The sequence below is a fragment of the Heptranchias perlo genome, chromosome 9, assembly GCF_035084215.1.
Source record: "Heptranchias perlo isolate sHepPer1 chromosome 9, sHepPer1.hap1, whole genome shotgun sequence".
Classification (NCBI taxonomy): Eukaryota; Metazoa; Chordata; class Chondrichthyes; order Hexanchiformes; family Hexanchidae; genus Heptranchias; species Heptranchias perlo.
This window is the reverse complement of record NC_090333.1, coordinates 28,990,079-29,012,372: the sequence shown is the minus strand read 5'-3', so window position 1 is coordinate 29,012,372 and position 22,294 is coordinate 28,990,079. Positions and strand designations below refer to the sequence as shown.

Below are 22,294 nucleotides of genomic sequence, written 5' to 3'. Positions count from 1 at the left end.
ATAGGATAAGGCAGGATCTGGCCAAAATGGACTGGGATCAGCTGCTTGTAGGAAAATCCGCATCGGAGCAATGGGAGTCTTTCAGAAGGGAGATTGAGACCATAAAATGGCAACATGTTCCCGTAAAGGTCAAGGGTGGTTCCAAGAACTCCAGGGAACCTTGGATGTCAGGGGATATACGAGAATGGATTAGGAAAAAAAGGAGGGCTTTTGGCAGATACAAAAGGCTAAAGACGGAGGAAGCCCTAGAGGAGTACAAAAAGTGCAGGGGGATACTTAAAAAAGAAATTAGGAGATCAAGGAGGGGCCATGAAATAACACTGGTGAGCAAAATAAAGGAAAATCCTAAGATGTTTTATAAGTATATTAAGGGTAAGAGGATAACTAGGGAAAAAATAGGGCCCATTAGGGACAAAAATGGCAATCTGTGTGTGGAGCCGGCAGATGTAGGAGGGGTTCTAATTGAATTTTTTGCATCTGTTTTCACTATGGAGAAGGACGATGTAGACATAGAAATACGGCAGGGGGACTGTGATATACTCGAACATATTAACATCGAGCGGGAGGAGGTATTGGCGGTTTTAGCAGGCCTAAAAATGGATAAATCCCCAGGCCCGGACGAAATGTATCCCAGGCTACTGTGTGAGGCAAAGGAGGAGATTGCGGGGGCTCTGACACATATATTCAGAACCTCTCTGGCCACAGGGGATGTGCCAGAGGACTGGAGAACCGCTAATGTAGTACCATTATTCAAGAAGGGGAGTAGGGAAAAACCGGGGAACCACAGGCCAGTGAGCCTAACATCAGTGGTAGGAAAATTATTGGAAAAAATTCTGAAGGACAAAATTAGTCTCCACTTGGAGAAGCAAGGATTAATCAGGGATAGTCAACATGGCTTTGTCAAGGGAAGATCATGTCTGACTAATTTGATTGAATTTTTTGAGGGGGTGACTAGGCGCGTGGATGAGGGTAACGCAGTGGATGTGGTATACATGGATTTCAGTAAGGCCTTCGATAAAGTCCCCCACAGGAGACTGGTCAAGAAGGTACGAGCCCATGGAATCCAGGGTGCCTTGGCACTTTGGATACAAAACTGGCTTAGTGGCAGAGGCAGAGGGTGATGGTCGAAGGTTGTTTTTGTGACTGGAAGCCTGTGGCCAGTGGGGTACCACAGGGATCGGTGCTGGGTCCCTTGCTGTTTGTGGTCTACATTAACGACTTGGATATGAATGTAAAAGGTATGATCAGTAAGTTCGCTGATGATACAAAGATTGGTAGGGTGGTAAATAGCGAGGAGGATAGCCTCAGTCTGCAGGACGATATAGATGGGTTGGTCGGATGGGCAGAACAGTGGCAAATGGAATTTAACCCGAAAAAGTGCGAGGTGATGCACTTTGGAGGGACTAACAAGGCAAGGGAATACACAATGAATGGGAGGACCCTAGGCAAGACAGAGGGTCAGAGGGATCTTGGTGTGCAAGTTCACAGATCCCTGAAGGCGGCGGAACAGGTAGATAAGGTGGTAAAGAAGGCATATGGGATACTTGCCTTTATTAGCCGAGGCATAGAATATAAGAGCAAGGAGGTTATGATGGAGCTGTATAAAACACTGGTTAGGCCACAGCTGGAGTACTGTGTGCAGTTCTGGTCGCCACACTACAGGAAGGATGTGATCGCTTTGGAGAGGGTGCAGAGGAGATTCACCAGGATGTTACCAGGGCTGGAGCTATGAAGAGAGACTGGGAAGATTGGGTTTGTTTTCCTTGGAGCAGAGGAGGCTGAGGGGGGACATGATTATGAGGGGCACAGATAGGATGGATACTAAGGAGCTTTTTCCATTCGTTGAGGGTTCTATAACAAGGAGACATAGATTCAAGGTAAAAGGCGGGAGGTTTAGAGGGGATTTGAGAAAGAACTTTTTCACCCAGAGGGTGGTTGGAGTCTGGAACTCACTGCCTGAAAGGGTTGTGGAGGCAGGAACCCTCACAACATTCAAGAAGCATTTGGATGAGCACTTGAAATGCCATAGCATACAAGGCTACGGACCAAATGCTGGAATATGGGATAAGATTAGACAGGGCTTGATGGCCGGCGCGGACACGATGGGCCGAAGGGCCTCTATCCGTGCTGTATAACTCTATGACTCCAGAACCAACTTCTACCCTCACCTTAGTGACAATGGATCCAAAATGCCTTGGGGATTCTGCTGGTCTCCCACTGTAATTCTGGCAGGAGACCAGCAGGAGCCCACAGAAAATGATGTAAATCTGGTTGCACTGGGTCACTGCCATGTCGAGGAGTCTCCTGGTTGTCTTGTATGGGGCAGAATGATGGTCAGGTGGCAGACGAAGGGTGGGGACTCTCAGAGCCGGGAGTTTGCATTCCTCAAGCTCCAGTGGGACCTGTTGTTGTATGTTGTAAACAATTTTACAACACCAAGTTATAGTCCAGCAATTTTATTTTAAATTCACAAGCTTTCGGAGGCTTCCTCCTTCCTCAGGTGAACGAAATGAAACGAAATTTCATTTCGTTCACCTGAGGAAGGAGGAAGCCTCCGAAAGCTTGTGAATTTAAAATAAAATTGCTGGACTATAACTTGGTGTTGTAAAATTGTTTACAATTGTCAACCCCAGTCCATCACCGGCATCTCCACATCGTTGTATGTTGTGCGTGTGGAGGCATAGCGGCATCCACAAGGTGTATGTGAGCCCCACTATATGGCCGAGGGCAGGCAAGCGGCCTGAAACGCTGAAGACAATGATTTTTATAGATCAACTACCTAGCTTGGAGTGCTGAGGGGATGATGGCTGGGGGTGGGTGTGGGTGGGTGTGGCTTAGGGTCGCCTGCTCCACAGGTGGGCAAGTGCTGAAGTTTCAGGCTGGTGTGAACAATTTGGCACTGGAGATGCAACCAAAATGGCACTTGTGCCCGTCTAGCTCATGTAAATGAAGTGCTCTCCCACTAACCCCGCAAACTCCAGCAAGGTCAGCACTGATGGAAGGTCCCGTCAGACACGATCCTGAGCAATTTCAGGCCAATGTATCACGCCTCTTCTGACTAGGCCTTGCTCTCATTCTATTAACCAAGGCTTTTGGATTCTGTGACTCGCTCCTGCCCTCATGCTAATTACACTGCAAGTTTCGGAATACATGGCCAGGAGTTACAATTTCTCTGCCAAGTTTGTTCAAAGATTTTGCTAACGTTGCTTTTTGAACTTTTCTCAATATAACCAAGCAGATGTTATTTGCAGAGGGAGTCTCAATATCAAGGGTCTCTTTAATGAGCATGTTTCACCAGCAGAACCCCTTTAAAATCTTTTTCCTGTCTATCCTGTTGATTAGAGTCATAGAGTCATACGGCACGGATAGAGGCCCTTCGGCCCATCGTGTCCGCGCCGGCCATCAAGCCCTGTCTACTCTAATCCCATATTCCAGCATTTGGTCCGTAGCCTTGTATGCTTATGTGGGATATTGCAATTTGAACAGTGAATCAGAGAAAGGGTGGGTCTGAGTTGGAGGAGTTACAAAGCGAGACGGTATAAGGGAGATGAATTATCATTAACTTGGGGAACCTCTGTATTTTTTTGTTTTGTCTGTTGTCATTTCAACTGTGGGCGTTAATTTATCACTGTCAGATTCAGCAGCTTCTCCAAGTCAATTCCATTGACGATGTTATCCCAGTTACTGTTTGAATAAAAATACCTACTGCCCAAAAAAACCCGACAGAAATAGACATTGCAAAAAGAAGTGTTACTGACAATCATAAATCGCTTTAACTATTCAATTTAAAAAGGGGGCTACTGATGACAAGACTCCCTCTTTATGGAAGTGATAATATCTGTTTAAGTTACTGTGCAGAAAGATTTCCTCTGTCCACTACTTGTAGTGAAATCAAAAACACATGTATGAAGAATGCATGTATAACTTGGCTACAAACAGTAAACAGAAGAAATCTCCCCCATGTCACTAAGTGCTTCTGATTGCTGTGTGCTTCAGTTACTCCACACTTCTAATGTTAGTCTTAGTGGAGAAGGCAACTCTACAGGTAACTTCTGTCAAAGGGTACTGCTTACCCTGAAAGGAACCAGTCCACCATCACCTTCTAAAGACACCAACCACACTGCTGTCCAAAAATCTCACCACATCTGTCCCAGCATTTACAGCAAGAAGTGGACGAATACATAAGGGCACCCCATAAATACAAATATTCTGAAAAATTAACATTTTGTTTTCTCATTGCTAATTTTTTTTCCAAAATAATGAAAAACACATAGAGGTGGTCTGCGGGTAAGTACTTCCTATTGACAATACTTACCCATAGAGGTACCTTCTCCTTTAAGCTTATATCATTGCCAGATGCAGAGTAAAAGACCATGTATTATCCCATTATGGAGGAACAAAGTGAGGGAAAGCCTGATCAGGCCGCGGTGCCCACTCGCATTTCTTAACTTTGTGCAGTGAGACATGACAATTACTGGGGAACTCTCAAATGTCTTGATATTACTGGCGTGTGGTTTGTCCTGGGTCTTTTAAAATTCCTGCAGCGGGCGAGGGGAAGAGACCCTCACTGCCTCTTCTGACTTGATGTTGTTGGGATAGTTAAAGAGATCTGCTTGACAGCTGAAGGACTGACTAAACTGTTAAAAAAAAAGCAACCTGCAAGTGAGTGAGAGGAACAGGCCCTTTATGGAGGCTTTCAGAGGCCGCCCCACCTGTGAGTTTTTCTGTCTGCAGGCTTTATGTTTAAGGAAATTGGACAAATGTCTCACTGGAGAGTGATGCTATAAAAACCCTTTAAAACTAAACTCATCAAAAATCAGGAACATTTTAAAAATCGAAACCAAAAATTAATCTTAACGTGTCAACAAATAAAATATCAATGGAGTCATATTTTGTCATTCAATATTAGTAAGAAAATGTGTTAATGCACTTGTATGAAGTTGCCCTATCCAGTATTTTAATGTCTCAGTTAAAATAGTAAATGCAGGAATTTCATACAAATGTGCTAACATGTTTGTGTTCACACAGCACAATATCAATCACCCTATAGAAGGTAAGCGATGCATAACAATTAGCTAATCTGAAGAAAAAAATCATTTTATAAAGCATTTTGATAGCTGATGTGGCAACACATTAGAATCCTGTTCCCACCATTATTGTTTCTTTAAAGGTGGGATTAGTGTCCTCCTGTTTAAGATCTCAAACTCTTGCTGCAATTAGGTGACTTTTTAATAAACCCATTTTCCTTCAGTGGGCACTCACCACCTGCACTTATCCAGGCAATGTGTCAGTCCCGATCAAATTAATTTTTCATTAAAGGTCTTTCCTCTAAATAATCAGATTACGCCCCACAAACAGAGCCCTGCGGTCTCCAACGCTGGCTGCCACTCTTGATTGTGTCTCTCCCCCTCCCCCATTGTGCTCGTTCCTCCTCCCACTCTCCATGTAACAGCTCTCTTCTCAGCCACATTAAATCATTAATCTCTTCATCTGTAAAATATCCTTTTGTACGGTTTTCTCCCGCCACCACAAAGAGTGTCTTTTTTTTCTCTCTCTTTCTTTCTTCTCATTTCAGTGCATTTCAATACCCACTGCTGCCAGCTCATCACCATTTGGGAGCTGAGCGGTAAACTGGACTCAGGAAGGCAGGATAGAAGAGGTTCCTATATGGATCTTGCACCCTCCTCCCCAGACTGCCTCTCTCCATTTCGACAAGACCTAATAAAGTTCTTCAGAACTGTCAGGTCTCTCTTTACTTAGTTACTTTACTGGAGGGGGGGAAGGAATAAGTCAATCGATTGTCCTTTTTATTTCAAGCCTTTCGGTAACATTTAAATAAGCTAAGATGCTTGGGTGACTCAAGTAACTAATATAAAATGTTACTTTTATGAGCTATAGAATACTGGAACACCGCAGAGTGATAATATGGTAGTATTTTAAGCATAAAGTGCACAAAATATAAGGTTGAAGTTCAAAAGCTTTCAAACTAACAAATGGGATCAGGTAACAATCTCAAAATTGCTCCCTACCATCTGCCTTCATTTAAGATATTATATCTATATATTAAAATAAATGAAGGCAGAGTGAAGTTTAGAGAGCGAGGTGTTTTCTGTGCTGCCAGTGGCTGTCAGCAGATGCTGACTGGTGTCAGACTTCATCTCCTTAATGCATGATGATGTCTGCACAAGAGAAGTGACAATCTGTGACATCACCACCACAGGTTTAACGTTTAGTAGCAAATAATCAGGACAACTGAATAAGTCAAATTCTGAGTTATTGCATGGGATTCTTCGAGTTTATGGGTGTTTTGGGGATTGAATTCCACAACTTTGTCCCTTTTTCCGTGAGAACTATAAGCCAGTGGTCTTGCAAAGAATCTATGACAGATGGCAATGAAATTTTATTGAACATAAATGATTCAATGTTTCAGCATTGGCCATAAAGGAAATTTGAAAAAAGTGTTTTTGAAGGCACTCTCTTAACAAAAAATAAAGACTTTGCTGTCATTTTAGTGATATCTCCTGAGCTTAAGAGCATCACCCAAGCTGAAACCAGAGTTCGGGCTATCGGAAATGAAATGATTAAAACGTTCTTTGAATATTGGTACTGTCTTGTTTTATTAGTTTTCTTTTTATGTCTGCTTTTCAATTTTTTTTCTCATAAATAAAGCCTGCAAATGATTTTGATTTTTTCTTTCCAAGTGAAGGCATTTCAAAAAAAAATCTGTTGGAAAGAGAGACGCGAGTGTACAGGACATCTCAAATAGAAGACAAGGGGGGAAAATGTCCAACTCTGGCAGAATGACACTCCAATAATTCATGAGCAAGGCATCGCATGAAGCAAACTCTTTCTGATTCCCACATACCAGCAACCCCTTCTACTGCAACCAAAGAGAGGCTCCTTTATCTCCTATTTCTTGCTTGAGTGAGCCTGCTCAAGCCCTTTTGTTTTTCCACTTTTGAGAATAGATTGCCATTCTTTGTTCTCCTTTTTCTCTCTCTCTCTCTCTCTCTCTTGCGTTCTCGAACTGGCTGAACTGAAGCGGAAGCTGACGGCACACACAGACTAACCCTCGGCAGTGAAGGGAAAGGGACAGGAGGGGGTGGGTGGGGGAGGAGAGAAATGGGGAAAGTGCTGTGGTTTGGGGGGAGGGAGGAGAGGAAACAAACTCGAAAGATGCTAACTATTGAAAATGTCATACGTACACTGATTTTTTTTTTAAAAAAGCATTTGAAAGAATAAGAGTCAGTGTCAGTTTAACACTACAGAGTAAACACAAAAAAAAAGCTGTGAAAAATCTTTCAAGAATGGAATGCTTGTCAGTGAGTTGATTTTAATCGAAAGAGGGCCTTTTTCTTCTCAGGGGCATTTTTTAAATAGGGCCCGTGGCATGAATAATGTGTACATTTTATTTGTTGGGCAACTTGCAGCAATAAGGCTCAGATTAGCATGAGAATAACTTCAGTTACCGTCTGTTGACAAAGAATTCCCATGGGTCTCTCTGCTCCGCCTGACAAGTAACCACATCGCAGGGGAAGAATGCGAGCCATTGTTCAGCCTCGCAGCACTTTAATTCAGACCAAAAACTTGGGAGAAACGTCCAGTGTGTAATTTTTAGAGTACCAATCCCTAAAACCCCAGAAACATAATAATTAACACAGCCGTACTTACGGTAGGTAAGCAGAACCTCCTTGAAGCTTGGCACCATCCCAGAAACAGTCCAGGGGCGTTAGAATAACACAGGGAAAAAGCTTCTCAATCATCTAGAGGGTGGAAGGAAGGCAAATGAACAAATATTACTACATTTTACCATAAACAAGGCAATAAAAGCAGCAAACTTGGTAGAAACAATTCATTTTGTCTTATTTCGACAGTTGATTTCCATTAATTGGGGTCTGCTGTCAAGGCAAAGTATGTTTGATGATGGGAGGGAGAAGACATTATCCTGTCTATAATTGTTGCTGTGTGTGCATTGATATCTTTGGTTTATGGAGGTGTAATCTCTTTACTGACCCTTCAGTCTCTCACCAAATTACAAGGACTGGAAAAAAATGACTTGATAAAGTGTCATAGTGCTACCACAGTGCTAAAACAAATCTCAGTAGCTAAAGACTGAGGTTTGGGGGAAGGTTTTTCCAGGCTGACCCAAGTTTGTCCTGGATGACTCATGCAATGGGGTACATTCCCAATGCAATGGTAATCCTTCAGTGTCTCACCCCAAATAGTCATTCTTCATGTGTGGTCCTGGACAGTGAAATGTCAACAGGCTATTCAATCATAGATTCCATCAGAGCTGAACCTGATTCTGTCCCTCACCCCAAGGGCCACAGATACATTACCTTCCAGAGGGGTCGCTGTGTAATGATCACCACTGGCTGATTTCCCCCACCTTAGCCCAGGCATGCTAAAGCCAATTGAAGTATCTTTAGCACCACCCTGGTCGAGGTCAGCTAACTCAATATCAACCAGAGACTGGACATGTGACCGTCTTGGTTATTGTGGCTCAATAACACACTAAGTAGTGCATTTACCCAGAGCTATTTGGGGAGCTCACTTTTTAACAGAATTCTTTATAACAGAAAGTGAGTTTTAATAAGCTACCAAAAGTACCCACCATCTTGGGATAGTGGGTACTTTCGACATCCAATAGTTATTAAAAATATTTTTAAACTTTTGTGTTACTGAAATGTTGTTTAGTGGTTTAGGGAGGCTGCACTGTTTCTAGTGAGATTGGTGTGGAGCAGTGGGGATGTGAAGACTAGATGCTGAAATATAACAGAAAATGGCAGGGCTGATTTTATCCCGCCCCACCTGGTGGGAACATGGCAAACGGCTGTTAAAATCACCTCTGAAAACTGACTGCCCTGTTCCTGCCCGCCCCTGCTTTAACTGGGACCTTTTCTGTAGGCAGCTGAGGCGCCTGCCTGAGTCAGCTGGGAGCCTTATTAATATGTGCAAATCAGGGTCCTCTGATACATTAGGACTCCAATAGCATTTTAACTGCCGACTGAGAAGGGCAACTGCTTGGGCCGCCCCCGCGCAGGAGAACCTGTCAGGGAAGAAGCGAAGGCCCTAAAAGGCAAGTTTTAAACTTATCTTTGCGGGGCCAGAATGGAGCAGGAGTTCTCCTCCAGGCCACGCAAGGAAGGTCTGGGCCTCTGCCACCCTGGGCTCCCCTCTTCTCACCCGCAAGACCCTACTGAAACCCCCCCCCCCCAACCATCCCCTGTAACTTATCTGCATGCAATTATCGCCAGCTGCCTCTTTACACCCACTTCGGGCAGGCAGCTGGCCAGCAGGATATAAATAAGACCACTACATTCTCCTGCATCACACCAAGGAAATCGGAGGGTAACAAATTTGATCACTGCAATGGGGCGAAATTCCTTTACTGGTGGAAAATGGCGGAATGCCTGACTTTCACCTGTAATGAATTCCTCCATATGTCACTGTCCTCATTTACTTTTAAATCAGGGGCAGTCACTCTGCGCTCCCGTGCAGAAGGTAGAGATCTAGGGGACGAAATTCAACTTCAGCAAGGGTGTGAAACAGGAGGTAGTGATTCGACCGACCAATATACATGCCGCCTGATTTTCCTTTCCAATGCCCCGGCTGAAGTTGAATTTCACCCCCATAGTTGCTCTATGAGCGGAAACGTGGGGGACTGGCTCCTGAGATTCCCTTAACCTGATGGTACATCTCACTGGCCACAAGGGAGATCCTTTCAAATTCTCAGAAGGCTCTCTAATAGTGATAACACGGTCTACCGCTGGGTTGACAGAGTTTGATGCCTGTCCTTGTAACCAGCAGTTTCTGCTCTTTAACTTCCAGCCCTGACTCTGGTCTGAATGAGCTGGCCTTTTTGGCTAGGTGACAAGACCTGGATCTTCCCACATTGCAGCTGTTTCTCACAATGACCCAGCTCCTCATTTATTTCAAACGGCAAAGAACTCAGAAAAGAATTCTTCCAGGTGTGGTATGGGACTAGACATGGAAGAGAAGGAATACTAGAATACTATATACCGCTGGGTTAAATTACAGATTAGAAAAGTCAAACAAACAGCAAACTGGCAAGTTGTGATGCTTAACAGAAAAAAAGACATTTAACATGATTTAGCAGCACTTTTTATAAGTCTTGAATTCAGCCAAAAACTGTGTGGCTGAGTTTCAAACCTGGGTTTATTAGGCCACAATCATCTGTCATAATTCTTACCTTTTTAAAAAGCTATACTTTTACATATGAAAAGATGCTGTAAAGTACTGATTTCTTGATATAAACAAGAAGATTTCTGATCCTCATAAACTACAATACCCGTTGTGGTCAGTGCTGGATTGATGTTTAATAATTTGTGGTTATGTGTGTGTGCAGGGTGGGGGGTGGGGGGAGGAGGAGGAAGAACGGAAAACAGAGGAGATAATTAATGACGGTGTGTGCCAAACATCCTCTTCCGCTGGAGCATATACAGGCTACGTTGGCAGAGACCACGCTGAACTCCAAAACCATTAGCCAGCCATAAATCAGTGCAGCCTGTCATCAGCCTTCTGCCTCTGCGTCTCGATCATACTAGCCGGCTTTGAAAGCCTGACAGCAACATGCAAGTTCCATTGTACGCAATACCATAGTGTCATATCATGTCAGGATCTCCACATGGGAGCATTTTTTAAAAAAACGTCTGCATCCCCCCCTTCACCATATTAAATTAACCCTTTCGCCTTACAACATAATAAATAATATAGATGCCAATTTGCGTTACAAGACGAAGAGATTGCTCGCTGTGTGGTGTGGGTGTGAGGGCACAGGCCCGTTAGCATTGTGCTCTGCATAAAGAGTAGAAATTTATGTGCGTTGCCAATATTGTTAAGATAATATATGGCTTGCCCAATGATTCAGCAAGCTTATCTAGTGAGTAGCTGAACTATATGGACAAGGAAGGCTTAATCTCCAGTCTGTGCTAAATTAGCTGATCTTAGACGGGGCGGTTGGAGGACTGCTACAGTTGACCTCAGCACCCTTGGGTTAGGGCAGCAAAAATGAGCTATGGTTCCCAGCCCTGACTGTTATTAAGTGATCTCTGCTGGAAGTAGAGGTACGTGAGGATGTTTGGATGGGGACAGGATTGAGTTTGCCTTTGATGCCCAGTGACTATGCCCGGAAAGGAGAGGAGAAAATTGGTGCCTGATGGTGCTAAGAAAATAATCATTGTGGGGAACTGGTTGGTACACTAGTTGGTACACAATTCTCTCTATTTTAGATCTAATAGTTGCACGATCTAAACACAGTTCCAATATATTGGACTTTGGGATATTTTGTTCCCTTCTGTTGGATGGGGCTAACACATGATACTGTTAAACCTTCACTCTGAGTTGCCTCCTGATCGAAATGGCTCACCCAGATCAGAGTGAAATCGATTTTTATACCCACACCACACAGCGAGCAATCTCTTCGTCTTGTAACGCAAATTGGCATCTATATTATTTATTATGTTGTAAGGCGAAAGGGTTAATTTAATATGGTGAAGGGGGGGATGCAGACGTTTTTTTAAAAAATGCTCCCATGTGGAGATCCTGACATGATATGACACTATGGTATTGCGTACAATGGAACTTGCATGTTGCTGTCAGGCTTTCAAAGCCGGCTAGTGTGATTTCATCTCTGGGACATGCATGTGAATCCAGCCCACAATGACAGTTGAGAATTCTCTCTATTTTAGATCTAATAGTTGCACGGTCTAAACACAGTTCCAACATATTGGACTTTGGGATATATTGTTGCCTTCTGTTAGATGGGGCTAACACATGATACTGTTAAACCTTCACTCTGAGTCGCCTCCTGATCGAAATGGCTCACCCAGATCAGAGTGAAATCGATTTTTATACCAACTTTACTTCAATGTGGTCACAGATTCAATGCATAACAAAGGCTCTGTGCACATTTTTGGGATAGAGCAGAGGAAACTTCATCGTACATCAGGACTGTAATGCTAAGTTCAGTGCATAAAGAACGGTTCCCCAGCACTGACATCACTCACTTTGATAATCAACAGAAAATTCTCTGAGAATTATGAATAAAAACAAAAAGCTCTTGAGAGTAAAGGGACACCCTTGAAATAGTGAAGTATAATTTTTGTCATACTCACTCGCTCAATCATTCCATTCTCAATGATAGGCACTCCAGATTTGTGACAGATTTTGTTTAAATCCCAGGACCTGAAAGAAAGGTTAAAGGGCAATGACCTTGTTAAACAGTACACTGATGGAGCCAGCAATGCTAATTACTGAGTGCATGCACATACACATTTGTTTACAACTGTCTGAACATTGTACTGTTAAGAATTTAAATTAAATGTTCTGTAGACGATATTATTTGAGGATACCCCTCGCCCCCCCCCAAAAATACAGGTAAGCAGGACAGGTTTTCAATTGTGTCATCAGGTACTGAGTGGAGGCAAGAAAGAATGACTGAGAGGGAGGAACATCATCCCCGTCCTATGAGATCAGCCGGATGAAGGGGAAAGCCTGAGATTAGGCCATCTGCCATCCTCTTGTCCTGGGAATGATGTGCGGAACTTTCAACTTGAGAGGAGGGCATGAAACGGGCGATATCAGGTTGACCGCCCCACCCGATTTATCCTTTCTGTTGACTTCAAATCAAAAATTGGGCGAGATGTATAACAGGGGGCCAGATTCGCTATCACCTGTTTTACATCCCCGCCCGAAGTTGGAAGTTCCAGCCGATGTGCGGTGCAGGAGGGGGAGAAAATAACATGCCTTAGAAACGAGAGCCAAGCACCCAAAAACAGGAGGCAAGATCGACAAGCAAAATCATCACAATGTTGTCAACATTCACAATTTTGTTAACAAATCATTGATTTTATACTGCTGCTTTAACACGTATGATTCATGGGGATAGAAGGGTGAATCATGTGGATTAAGAGAATAGTAAAAAATTAGTAAATGAATAAAAATGTGATTGTTGGCAACACTGTCGCCATCAGGGAATTATTTTACTTTTGTGTTCTAACTGGGGTTATTTTCGAATGTTCAATGTGGGATCCTATTGCTTCTCCTTACTTGGAAGAACAGTGTTTCAAATTTTGCAACATTAAATTTATCACTATATATAAAAAAATAAATAATTTAACCATTTGCTGTAATATATATGTTTATATACATGTGCATATACATTGAAATTTTGCCACAGTGCCTCAAAAGATTTTGCTTTCACCATGTCAACAGCAAATCTCAACAGGGCTGCTGAGATGTCCCAGCATTATGTAAAAAATCTCTGCTCTACAAGGTTACCCTTTTTATAGGGATACCCTGGTGTCAAGTAAAAATGTTCCCTTGTCCCTAAGAAGCACTAAATGGCAACCATTGACCTCATAAGCAGCCCTGGTGCAGGTAGCAGGCCCCTTACTCTCATTCTCACAATCGAGATTAGTTGATATGGGGTCTGGGGTGATACACTGTGGGGAGAAAATATTTTTTTAAAATTTTGAATAAATTGCTCAATTACACATACAGGCAGGAAAAAGAAGATGCAGAACATTTAAAACCATGATGGGGTGGTGGTGGTGGGGGTGGGATTTTAACTCTTCCCGCTGGGCGGGCGGGTATGGAGCAGGCAAGCAGTTCAAATGGAAGGGCCCTATTTCCTACTCCGTTCCTGCCCTTCACCGATTTTAACACTGCTGGCTTTGGCGGTGGATAAGATGCCTGCCAGGCTCAGGCTGGAGCCTCATGCATAAATCCTAATCGGAGTCCTATGACATCAGGCTCAAGCAGGTCAGCAGCTGGTGGCAGGACGAAAAGGCCCTCCAACTAGTGAAAGTTGCTGCTCCACAAGGAAAGTCGCTGCCTTCCCTGCCTCAGATCACCCCGGCCACCCATACAAGGCCCTCCCGAAACTCCCTCCCCGCCATATACCTGGAAGCGGGCCGGGGGGCCTTGGCCGCCTGATCTTCATCTGCCACCAGCCACTCTGTGCCCCCTTCCTCCCCCAGAATGGATGGGAAGTGCATTGGCGACACTCAGAACGAGGTCCAGGAGTTAAAATATCCCTGGACAGAAAACTTAGGCCAGCGAGTGCGTTTCGGACTTGCCCCGCCTCTCCTGCCCGTTTGAAACCCGCTCTGGGTTAAAACTGACCCTCATGTCAAAATGTGATGGGAGCAGCTTTCTTACTTTCCATATAGCAAGACTTGTACTTTGCTGGCTGCTAGCACGGCATCCAGGTGCTGAAGCAATGCCTCCTGAGTAAGGATATTTTCCTCTTCTTTCTTCGAGGTCTGAATTAGCATCTGTGTAGTGAAGATCGTCTCCTCACCCAGTTTGTCCCGTGTGTATATTAACTCTTGACTCACTCTGCTTCCCACTGCAGAAAAAAACCCACAGAAAAGAACATTTAAAACAATATTATTAATAGTACAATTAACATGTAATTACTGTGACAATAAACCTCAGAAACTTGTTCAAAAAGATATCTATTCACTTCGGCATCAGTCAAGTCGACAATTACCAGCTCTAGCTTAAGGGATGTTTGCTAGGGTCAGGATAGTGTACATGATTAAAATTATCCTTTCACTTTTAGGAACCAGGATCAAATCCAGTTTAGACTGATGGGATGAAAGCCTCCTCTCTGATAGCTGTAAGCTCTGATAGGGGTGATAAACAAAATGAGCATAAGGCGATCCATGAGTCCACGGAAGAAATTGGTACTAAACAGACAGCTTCACACAAAGGCCATAAAAACGGCTGGCACGGGACATGGAAATTTCACATGGTTCAATGGGGTGGCCCTTCTCATCTTGGGGTTAAGCCATAGTTCGTGGAATGGAGTTATTAAGAATTTTATCCTGCATTTAACTCAAGACCTGGAAAGTTTGATTGTGACACTGGGAGAAAAATATTTCACTCCACAGCGCTAACAATCCTCATCTTTTTGAGTACAAAATTCAATCTTCTCCCTCTTCTTCAAAGAGAAATATGCTTTAAATGACATAGCTGCCATTTTGGCTGTCCACAGGCTGAGCATACAGAACTACTGCTTGTTCCCACCCACCTGCAGCCTGGCCCAAAGTTGCAGCACATGGACACCTACAGACTCGAGGGGCTCACGAACACCCACATTGCTTAAGATGGTCCTTAAAACCACTCTTTTGACCAAGTTTTAGGTCACCTGTCCTAATGTCGCCACCTTTGGGTCAGTATCAATTTTTGTCTGATTACGCTCCTGTGAAGTGCCTTATGACGTTTGACTACGTTAAAGACACTATATAAATGCAAGTTGTTGTTGTTGTTGCTCCACCTAACCCAGAGAGGAGGAGAAAGAGGAATTGGTGATGGCTTATTTATGAGCGGCCAACAATTTAACCCTTTTATAAAAAAATGTTATAGTTTTTCTTATTTTAAATTGTACCCTCACAACAGATGTGTGTATATTAAACACTTTAAAACAGTTTTAAAAAAAATTGCTAATTAAACCTTACACAGACTGCTACATTGACTTAAACGCAGTGTTTGAATTTTTTACAATTTATTTTTAAACAAAGGTCTATTGTACCTCATCCCTCCAGAGGGTATTCTAAAAATATGCATAATATTAATTTATGCTGTCGTGCAGCTCTAGCCCAGCTGGTCCTCCCTCCCTCCAGATCAACTGGAAAGTAAAGTAAAATGAGACAGAAAAAAGAAGATAGGAAAGTAAGATATTCAAAACAAGTTAGCCTGTTACCCACAAGAAATAAAAAATACTTTTCCTACAATTACAGTAACTTGGAAATGTGGACCAGTAATTTTTCCACGGTGCTTGATCCATGATCAGGAACTGTGAATTCTTTTTGAGCCCTGAGGTAATATTGTTGACTGTTTACACTCTGTGCTGGATCCATATCAGGGAAAACACAACACTATGCCTTTAAAATAGGAACAGTCCATGCCTTGATTACAGTAATGGGCTGTCTTTTCACTCATAAAAATCTACACTGAGACAGTACAGCCTCTCTTGGCCTGGAGTGGGTAAGGCATTTCCTAGATTGCGTGGTGCATGCCTCTCACTTTCATTCCCCGATAACTGCCCCAGCTCCCACTTCCCCACAGTACGGCTCCATTTCCTACATGCTTTCGTCTGCTGTACAGTCCAAATTGAAGGGCTGGCAGACGTCCAGTGTGAGGTAAAGCAGCATCAGAGAGCAAGACCACAAACAGGGAGTATTATAAAGCATTATTTTTAATATCCTGACAGATGCTGAGTTCCCTCCCCTTGCTGTGGGTAGCCAAACACCGCTGTCTGCTTGGCTCTGTTGATTGGCAGTTTAATACTTGTGCTACTAGGGGGTGGCGAGGCCTACTCAATGAATATCTATGTCACAGCCCAAACACAACCTTCCATTTATACAGGAGCATTCAGTTGTTATGGAGAAACAGAAATGTCACAGTCATTTTATTTTTAAATAAACATGTTTTTGAAGGTATAATAATTAGAGAAACATCCCTAGAGAATAAATTCACCAATCCGGTGCTCCCAGTGGAAAGCTGTGCTTGAAGGGAGAGCAGGTCGAGGAATTAATGCTATCGTTTTGTAGCTGTGTCTCCAGTGCTCAATCTCTTCGAGCATGGCTTCCCACAGGGAGCGCAGGATCAGTGAAGTTATCCTTCTATTTCCTTCCATTAAAGGGGCGCCGTCATCTCATAAAATATATTGCTAAGTAACTTACAAATAAAGGAGAGGTCACCTTTATTATCAAACTCAGATTGTAATCCACTCAGTCACTGGTCTATTGCAAGAACAAAAATCTGATCTCAGTTTCTGTGGTTGTGATATTGTACAGAAGAGAATAGAAGTGTAAAGTCCTCACAAATGTTCCACGTGCCTCAAAACTGGAATGATATGAGTTTTTGCACAACAGCTTGAAAGGGTAAATTCTACACCAATATATTTTGTTTCTCCACCACTGTTAGAAGGGTGCTGCATTCTACATATTTGCTTTGTCCGTCAAAAATCCAAAATTCTTATAACTTAGATGAAAGAGTCACTATACACTGTGAACTAAATCAACTGGATCCCCTGTTAATGCACTAAAGAAGGGCAAAAAAAAACTTTAAAATTGGACAAGTAATGTCATATACAGTTTTATTTTGAAAAGACTAGCCCAGTTCTGAGCCAGTGGCAGGACAGAAGTGCGCACTTATGATTCCTCACAGGGGAGCCAGTGAGTAACAGATCAAGCTCTTCTCTACACTGAGGAGTCAAGGGAAAATTGGAGGGAAAGTCAATCTCAGGGGCAATAGTCGTGCAACTTCTAGCAGCCAGCCATACAGTGACATACAGTGACACTGATCTGGGAGAAGGTCCCCTTTCACCCTTTCGGCCATGGAGGACATGTGGCACTGGAGGGAAGGAGAAGATAAACAATAAAATACCTTACAATTAAACGATTACATGTCAAATGTGACTTTCATTTTTTTGGTTGGTACAGAAATGAATGAGGGCCACACACCAAGCAGTCAGACCCTCAATGAAGAACATACTATTTTATTGGAGCCTTTTGAGTGTGCTGTTTAAAATTACCTACATGTAAATTTAAGCTCAATTTAATTTTATTAGAAATGCTGGAAATAATGGGTACACGAGTATCGTTTTTGATCAAAAATATCTCACAATGGGAAACAGAGAAAGAGAAATCCCTTTCATTTTAAATTTGGCAACGAATTCTAAAGTCAATCGCATATAAGCTTGTAAAAAAAAGAGAAGGCATCCTCGAATTCCAAAAGTTGATTAACTAGACCAAACACGATAAGACAAGATGAAAAATAACCATCTGAAAAGCAACACATCAAAAGAGACACAGCCTCGTTTGATGAGGCCCTGTGTCAATTTCAAACTACTGCTCCCCCCCCTTAACAAGGATAAAACAAAGTTTTTGGACCAACTCGATTCATGATTAACAAAGACATTAACTGGCAAGTTGCACTCTTGAAGAGGGAGTGTTACCATTAGACCCCTTTAAGAGTATCTCTTCATCAGGACCCCTTTTACAGAGGTTAGTCCCAATCGTAACCCTGCTCATTCTGCGGCAACGGTGCGGTGGAGCAGGGGGGTTAAAAAGGAGTCTGGGCGGATGGAACACACTGCGTTCCTGCCCACTGTGCCATTTTAACACCTGAGTTTTCGAGAGCACGGAGGACTCCCACCACAGCTACATTTTTCTACATTAAAGGCGCAATAGAAAGGCAAGTTGTTGTTGTTATTAAAGGATGAGCCCACCTTCTATTTTACAAAAGGAATTTCACCATTAACTTGGAAAGAGGAGTTTGTGTCATTATCGGGGTATCACGCACCATTCATAGCTTGGCAGAGTTGGCAGATGACCTGTTCCCAACCTAATCAAAAGCTCCTCAGAGCATTAAAGTGCATGACCTCCAACTGGTACCACATCAAATCCCCCTACCACAGATAATGTAGTCCTCACCCTCACAGATTCTGTAGCCAAGACTGGGAAGTTACCGCTTGAGCCCTGTGGCTAGGTCTATTGGGGCCCCGTACACATTGCATTGCCATGCCACTTCTTAGAATTCGATACTTAAAGAAATTACATACAACTTTGCCAAAGTTGTGTAAAATAAAAGTTTGTCTCTAATTACTCTCTTTTTGTTTAAATTAGCCAAAAGGACTGTTTAAACAGATAACAAAACCACGCTTCAAATGAATTATGTTCCAGGAAAACCTTTGTAATTTGAATTTTTTTAGTAACTTTGAAAACTGCATTCTGTGTAGGCAAACAAAATGGATACTGTCCCTTTAATTACTGAGTTGCTGAACAAAATTACAGTTATTTGCTATCTCCTGTTCATCCAGCTGGACCACCCAGAATAACCAAGCAAAAAATCTGGCTGACACCCCATCCTGTCATGCCCAAATGCTAGGCGGTATCCAGTTTAAAAACCAACAGTGATGGGAAGCTGTTCCTTCTTTATAATAGTTTTGTTCCTGCAGTCACGTGTTATTTTTCCAAAGCTTCGTTTAAGACACCATTAAGTCAAGTCTGGTTCCTCCTCTTTATCTACAGACATTACTACATAACAAAACAGAATCCCTCCCCGCCATATCAAACTCCTTCATTGACCAAGTGAACATGCTAGAAAGTTGGTCTCATACCTCCACCAAAGCTGCTCCATTCCACCTGCTAGGTGGTGCATGAGAGCAATCCACAGGTGAACATTCATCCCTTTCTGTGGAGAAAGTGCCTGGGCTCCACTCTGTGCCTTCCCATGCCATGCACGGTTGACATTGGGAGGGCAGCAAATGAGGGATGATGGGTATGAACCCTTGCCCTAACAATCTACAGTGCAGTCTGTCAAAGTTCCAACATGTTATACCACCATGATACTCTTTCAAAACAATTTTCCTTCATCAGTTTAAGTTCCTATCTATATCACATTTTACTCCATGGCACAATATAGCACACACATTCCCAACATTGGCCTCTGCCAACGTTGCTCAATAATTAACCACTAAGTGTGATAGAATGAACTCCCAACCCCCAAACTTAGCCTGGAAAAATTTGAAAGTAAAAGCAAAGAACAAGGAGAGAAAATTAGAAAAAATTTGGAAAATGCTAAAATCGCCCCCAAAATATATGAAAATGGAAAATGCACACTAGACTGTTAACAATTGACAAAAGACAATGATTTTCCTGTGCTTCCAATATATTCTAAAGAGGATGACAGTTCTCATATTATGTAATGGGTGCTATAGTTAAGCTGTTAAACTGTTACAGTGCTGAGAGATGACTATCCGATGGTACATCACATCAAGTAACAGAAAGGACCAGCGATACAGGAATATTTTTGCTGCTTGAAGGTTATAATTGCTATAAATTATGTAGAGAATAATGGATACTTGGAGGTGATTACAAGGCTGTAGTCTAATTGACATGTTTGGATGGTTTATATATAGAAGAATGGATGTCTGGGAATGATTATAAGGCTGCAATCTAGTTAAGGGAATGAGATGGTTTATGCGTAGAATAATGGATACCTGAGGATGATTCAAAGCAGTAATGTAATTGAGGGGTTCAGCTAAGCTCAAGTGGGTTTATAATTGTTATCTGAAGCCCAAAGCTTACAGCCCTGAAATTACTCCAGGTAATGCACTTGGGTGGTTTTAATCCAGTTTGGGTCCTTGTTTTTGCTCACATTGACTATCATGAAGGACAGTTCTATGTTGTTGATGTAGGATGACATCCGACTGTAGGGCTGTCAACTGTGAGGTAAACATCGAGCCATAGAGATTACAGCACAAAAGGAGGCCACTCTGCCCAAGTGGATTGACACATTACTATCAAGTACATCTGGCTCAGCTCTATGACTCCGCGTGCTAGCACCCTAACACTTGATGGCATCACCGTGCAGGTCCACTCTTATCTCCATCCCTATCAAACAAACAGCAGCCAATATGGGTAAGCAAGCAGGCTCCAATAAATATATAACCTCCACCTGGTATACAATCATAAGGAATAGAAGTTGGATGGTGGAGATATAAGCCATTATTCAATTCTCAAGAGTTCTGCGATTACTTTAATAACTAGCCACTCTTACCTAGCTTTAGAAAAATGGCCTATTTTAAGTTTCAGTCTCACTCTCCAAGGAGTGACAATAACAATTATTACCAACTGTGTTACAGTGATGACATTTATGATGCCAACAAAACCCCTGAAAGCAATAACTGCCTTGTGTCTTACTGCCAGCCATTTATCTTACAAGTTTTACATCAGTCCTCCTCCCCCGTGCATGAGAGAGAAAAATTGGCTACAAATGGCTCCTGTCTCTCTCCTTTTCACCACGTTCCAGTCAGATCTTGTAACAGATTTGGACTCTTTGACTTGCTGTTTCCTCTTTACTTATTTTTAAGTCAATGGTGTCAATTTTGGAAATACAGTACCAAAAATCTTCATCTGGCAATTTCACTGGGATTTAGTAAAACCCTCACACTGACTGTAGCTGTACTTGAGCCTCAGGGGCACTGAGCCAAGACAAATACACAAGGCAGCATCTTCACTTTTTCAACAGGCAAATGAGCTGTAAAAATATTTTGTACTGGGGAAATCAAAAATGAATTTTTAGATTTTGTTTTAATAAGCACTTTGACCAGCTGGTTATGATATTGCTGTTGCTGTCTACTCAGTACTAAGTTCTGGCTTTCATGTTAGAATTTTGATTCTCTCCCTCATTATTACTGATTATAATAATAATTTTGTTACTTCCTTGATACCTTAATTTGAGTAATTTTCTTCCCCTCCATTCTTTTCGGTTCCCCAATCCATGGACCATACTAAAGTTGATTAAATGGGCAAGCAACACTGCCAGTCCAGCTCTGTAAACAGCTGTCAGATAGCACACAGGAGAAGACCTGGGAGCCTTGCTCTGCCAATTTTTCCATCCCTTCCTGTGGGTAAGCACTTAGCCTCTGTTCTGCACCTTCCCCACAGTCAGAAAGTTGACGGATGTGATCTGGCACTCTACTAATCAGTAGTTCAGGACACTGATACACCAAATCTGCTGAGCCACTGGGCTGCCGAATAGCTGGTAATTATTTTACAAAGTTGCCACATTTTCTATGGATTTGTATTTGGTTTATTTATATTGAATCCACATAATGACACAACAATTTTATTATTTAAATCCAAAATGTGATGATTGCCTGAGCTGTCAAAGTCGATAAGATTTTTGTCGGGTAAGGGTATGGAGTTGAGATACAAATCAGCCATGATCTAATTGAATAGCAGAGCAGGCTCGAGGGACTGAATGACCTACTGTTCCTATGTTCCAATGTCAAGGTCAAAAGTCTTTCAATACCCTAATGGTCAAAAAATAGTTAGGTGTTCAATATCTCGTATTAATAGTCAATCCGTGCATTTAGCTCATTTCTTAAGAACTCTCATTGCTTTAAATATTTTTAAAAAGAGATTAGTTTGAGTGCATCTCTTTCTGTCCCTCCTGTAGATCTGTAGGACAGTAATTACACAAGCTAAGTGCAAGGTGGGTCTAGGATTACTTACACCCCCACCTCCAAAATCTTGCATTTCTCTTAAATATACGACCAGATGTGTGAAAGAAGAGATGAGACTGCTTGTAAACTGTGTCAATGAGACTAAGAAGTCCTAACAACAAGTTGCATTTATATAATGCCTTTAGCATAGTAAAACGCCCCAAGGCACTTCACAGGAGCGATATCAAACAAAATTTGTCACCGAGCCACATAAGGAGATATTAGTACAGGTGACCAAAAGCTTGG

General features: G+C 42.4%; 1 protein-coding gene across 1 annotated transcript in view; it reads right to left on the bottom strand.

The window, feature by feature from the left end:
- Positions 1-22,294, bottom strand: part of ptch2 (patched 2) — a 145,669-nt gene that overhangs the window by 59,103 nt on the left and 64,272 nt on the right. The window contains exons 7-9 of the mRNA XM_067989586.1: positions 14,185-14,374; positions 12,138-12,207; positions 7,672-7,763 (exon numbers count right to left, since the gene is read on the bottom strand). Coding sequence (XP_067845687.1) covers positions 7,672-7,763; positions 12,138-12,207; positions 14,185-14,374 — 352 coding nt within the window. The remainder of the gene's footprint in view (positions 1-7,671; positions 7,764-12,137; positions 12,208-14,184; positions 14,375-22,294) is intronic.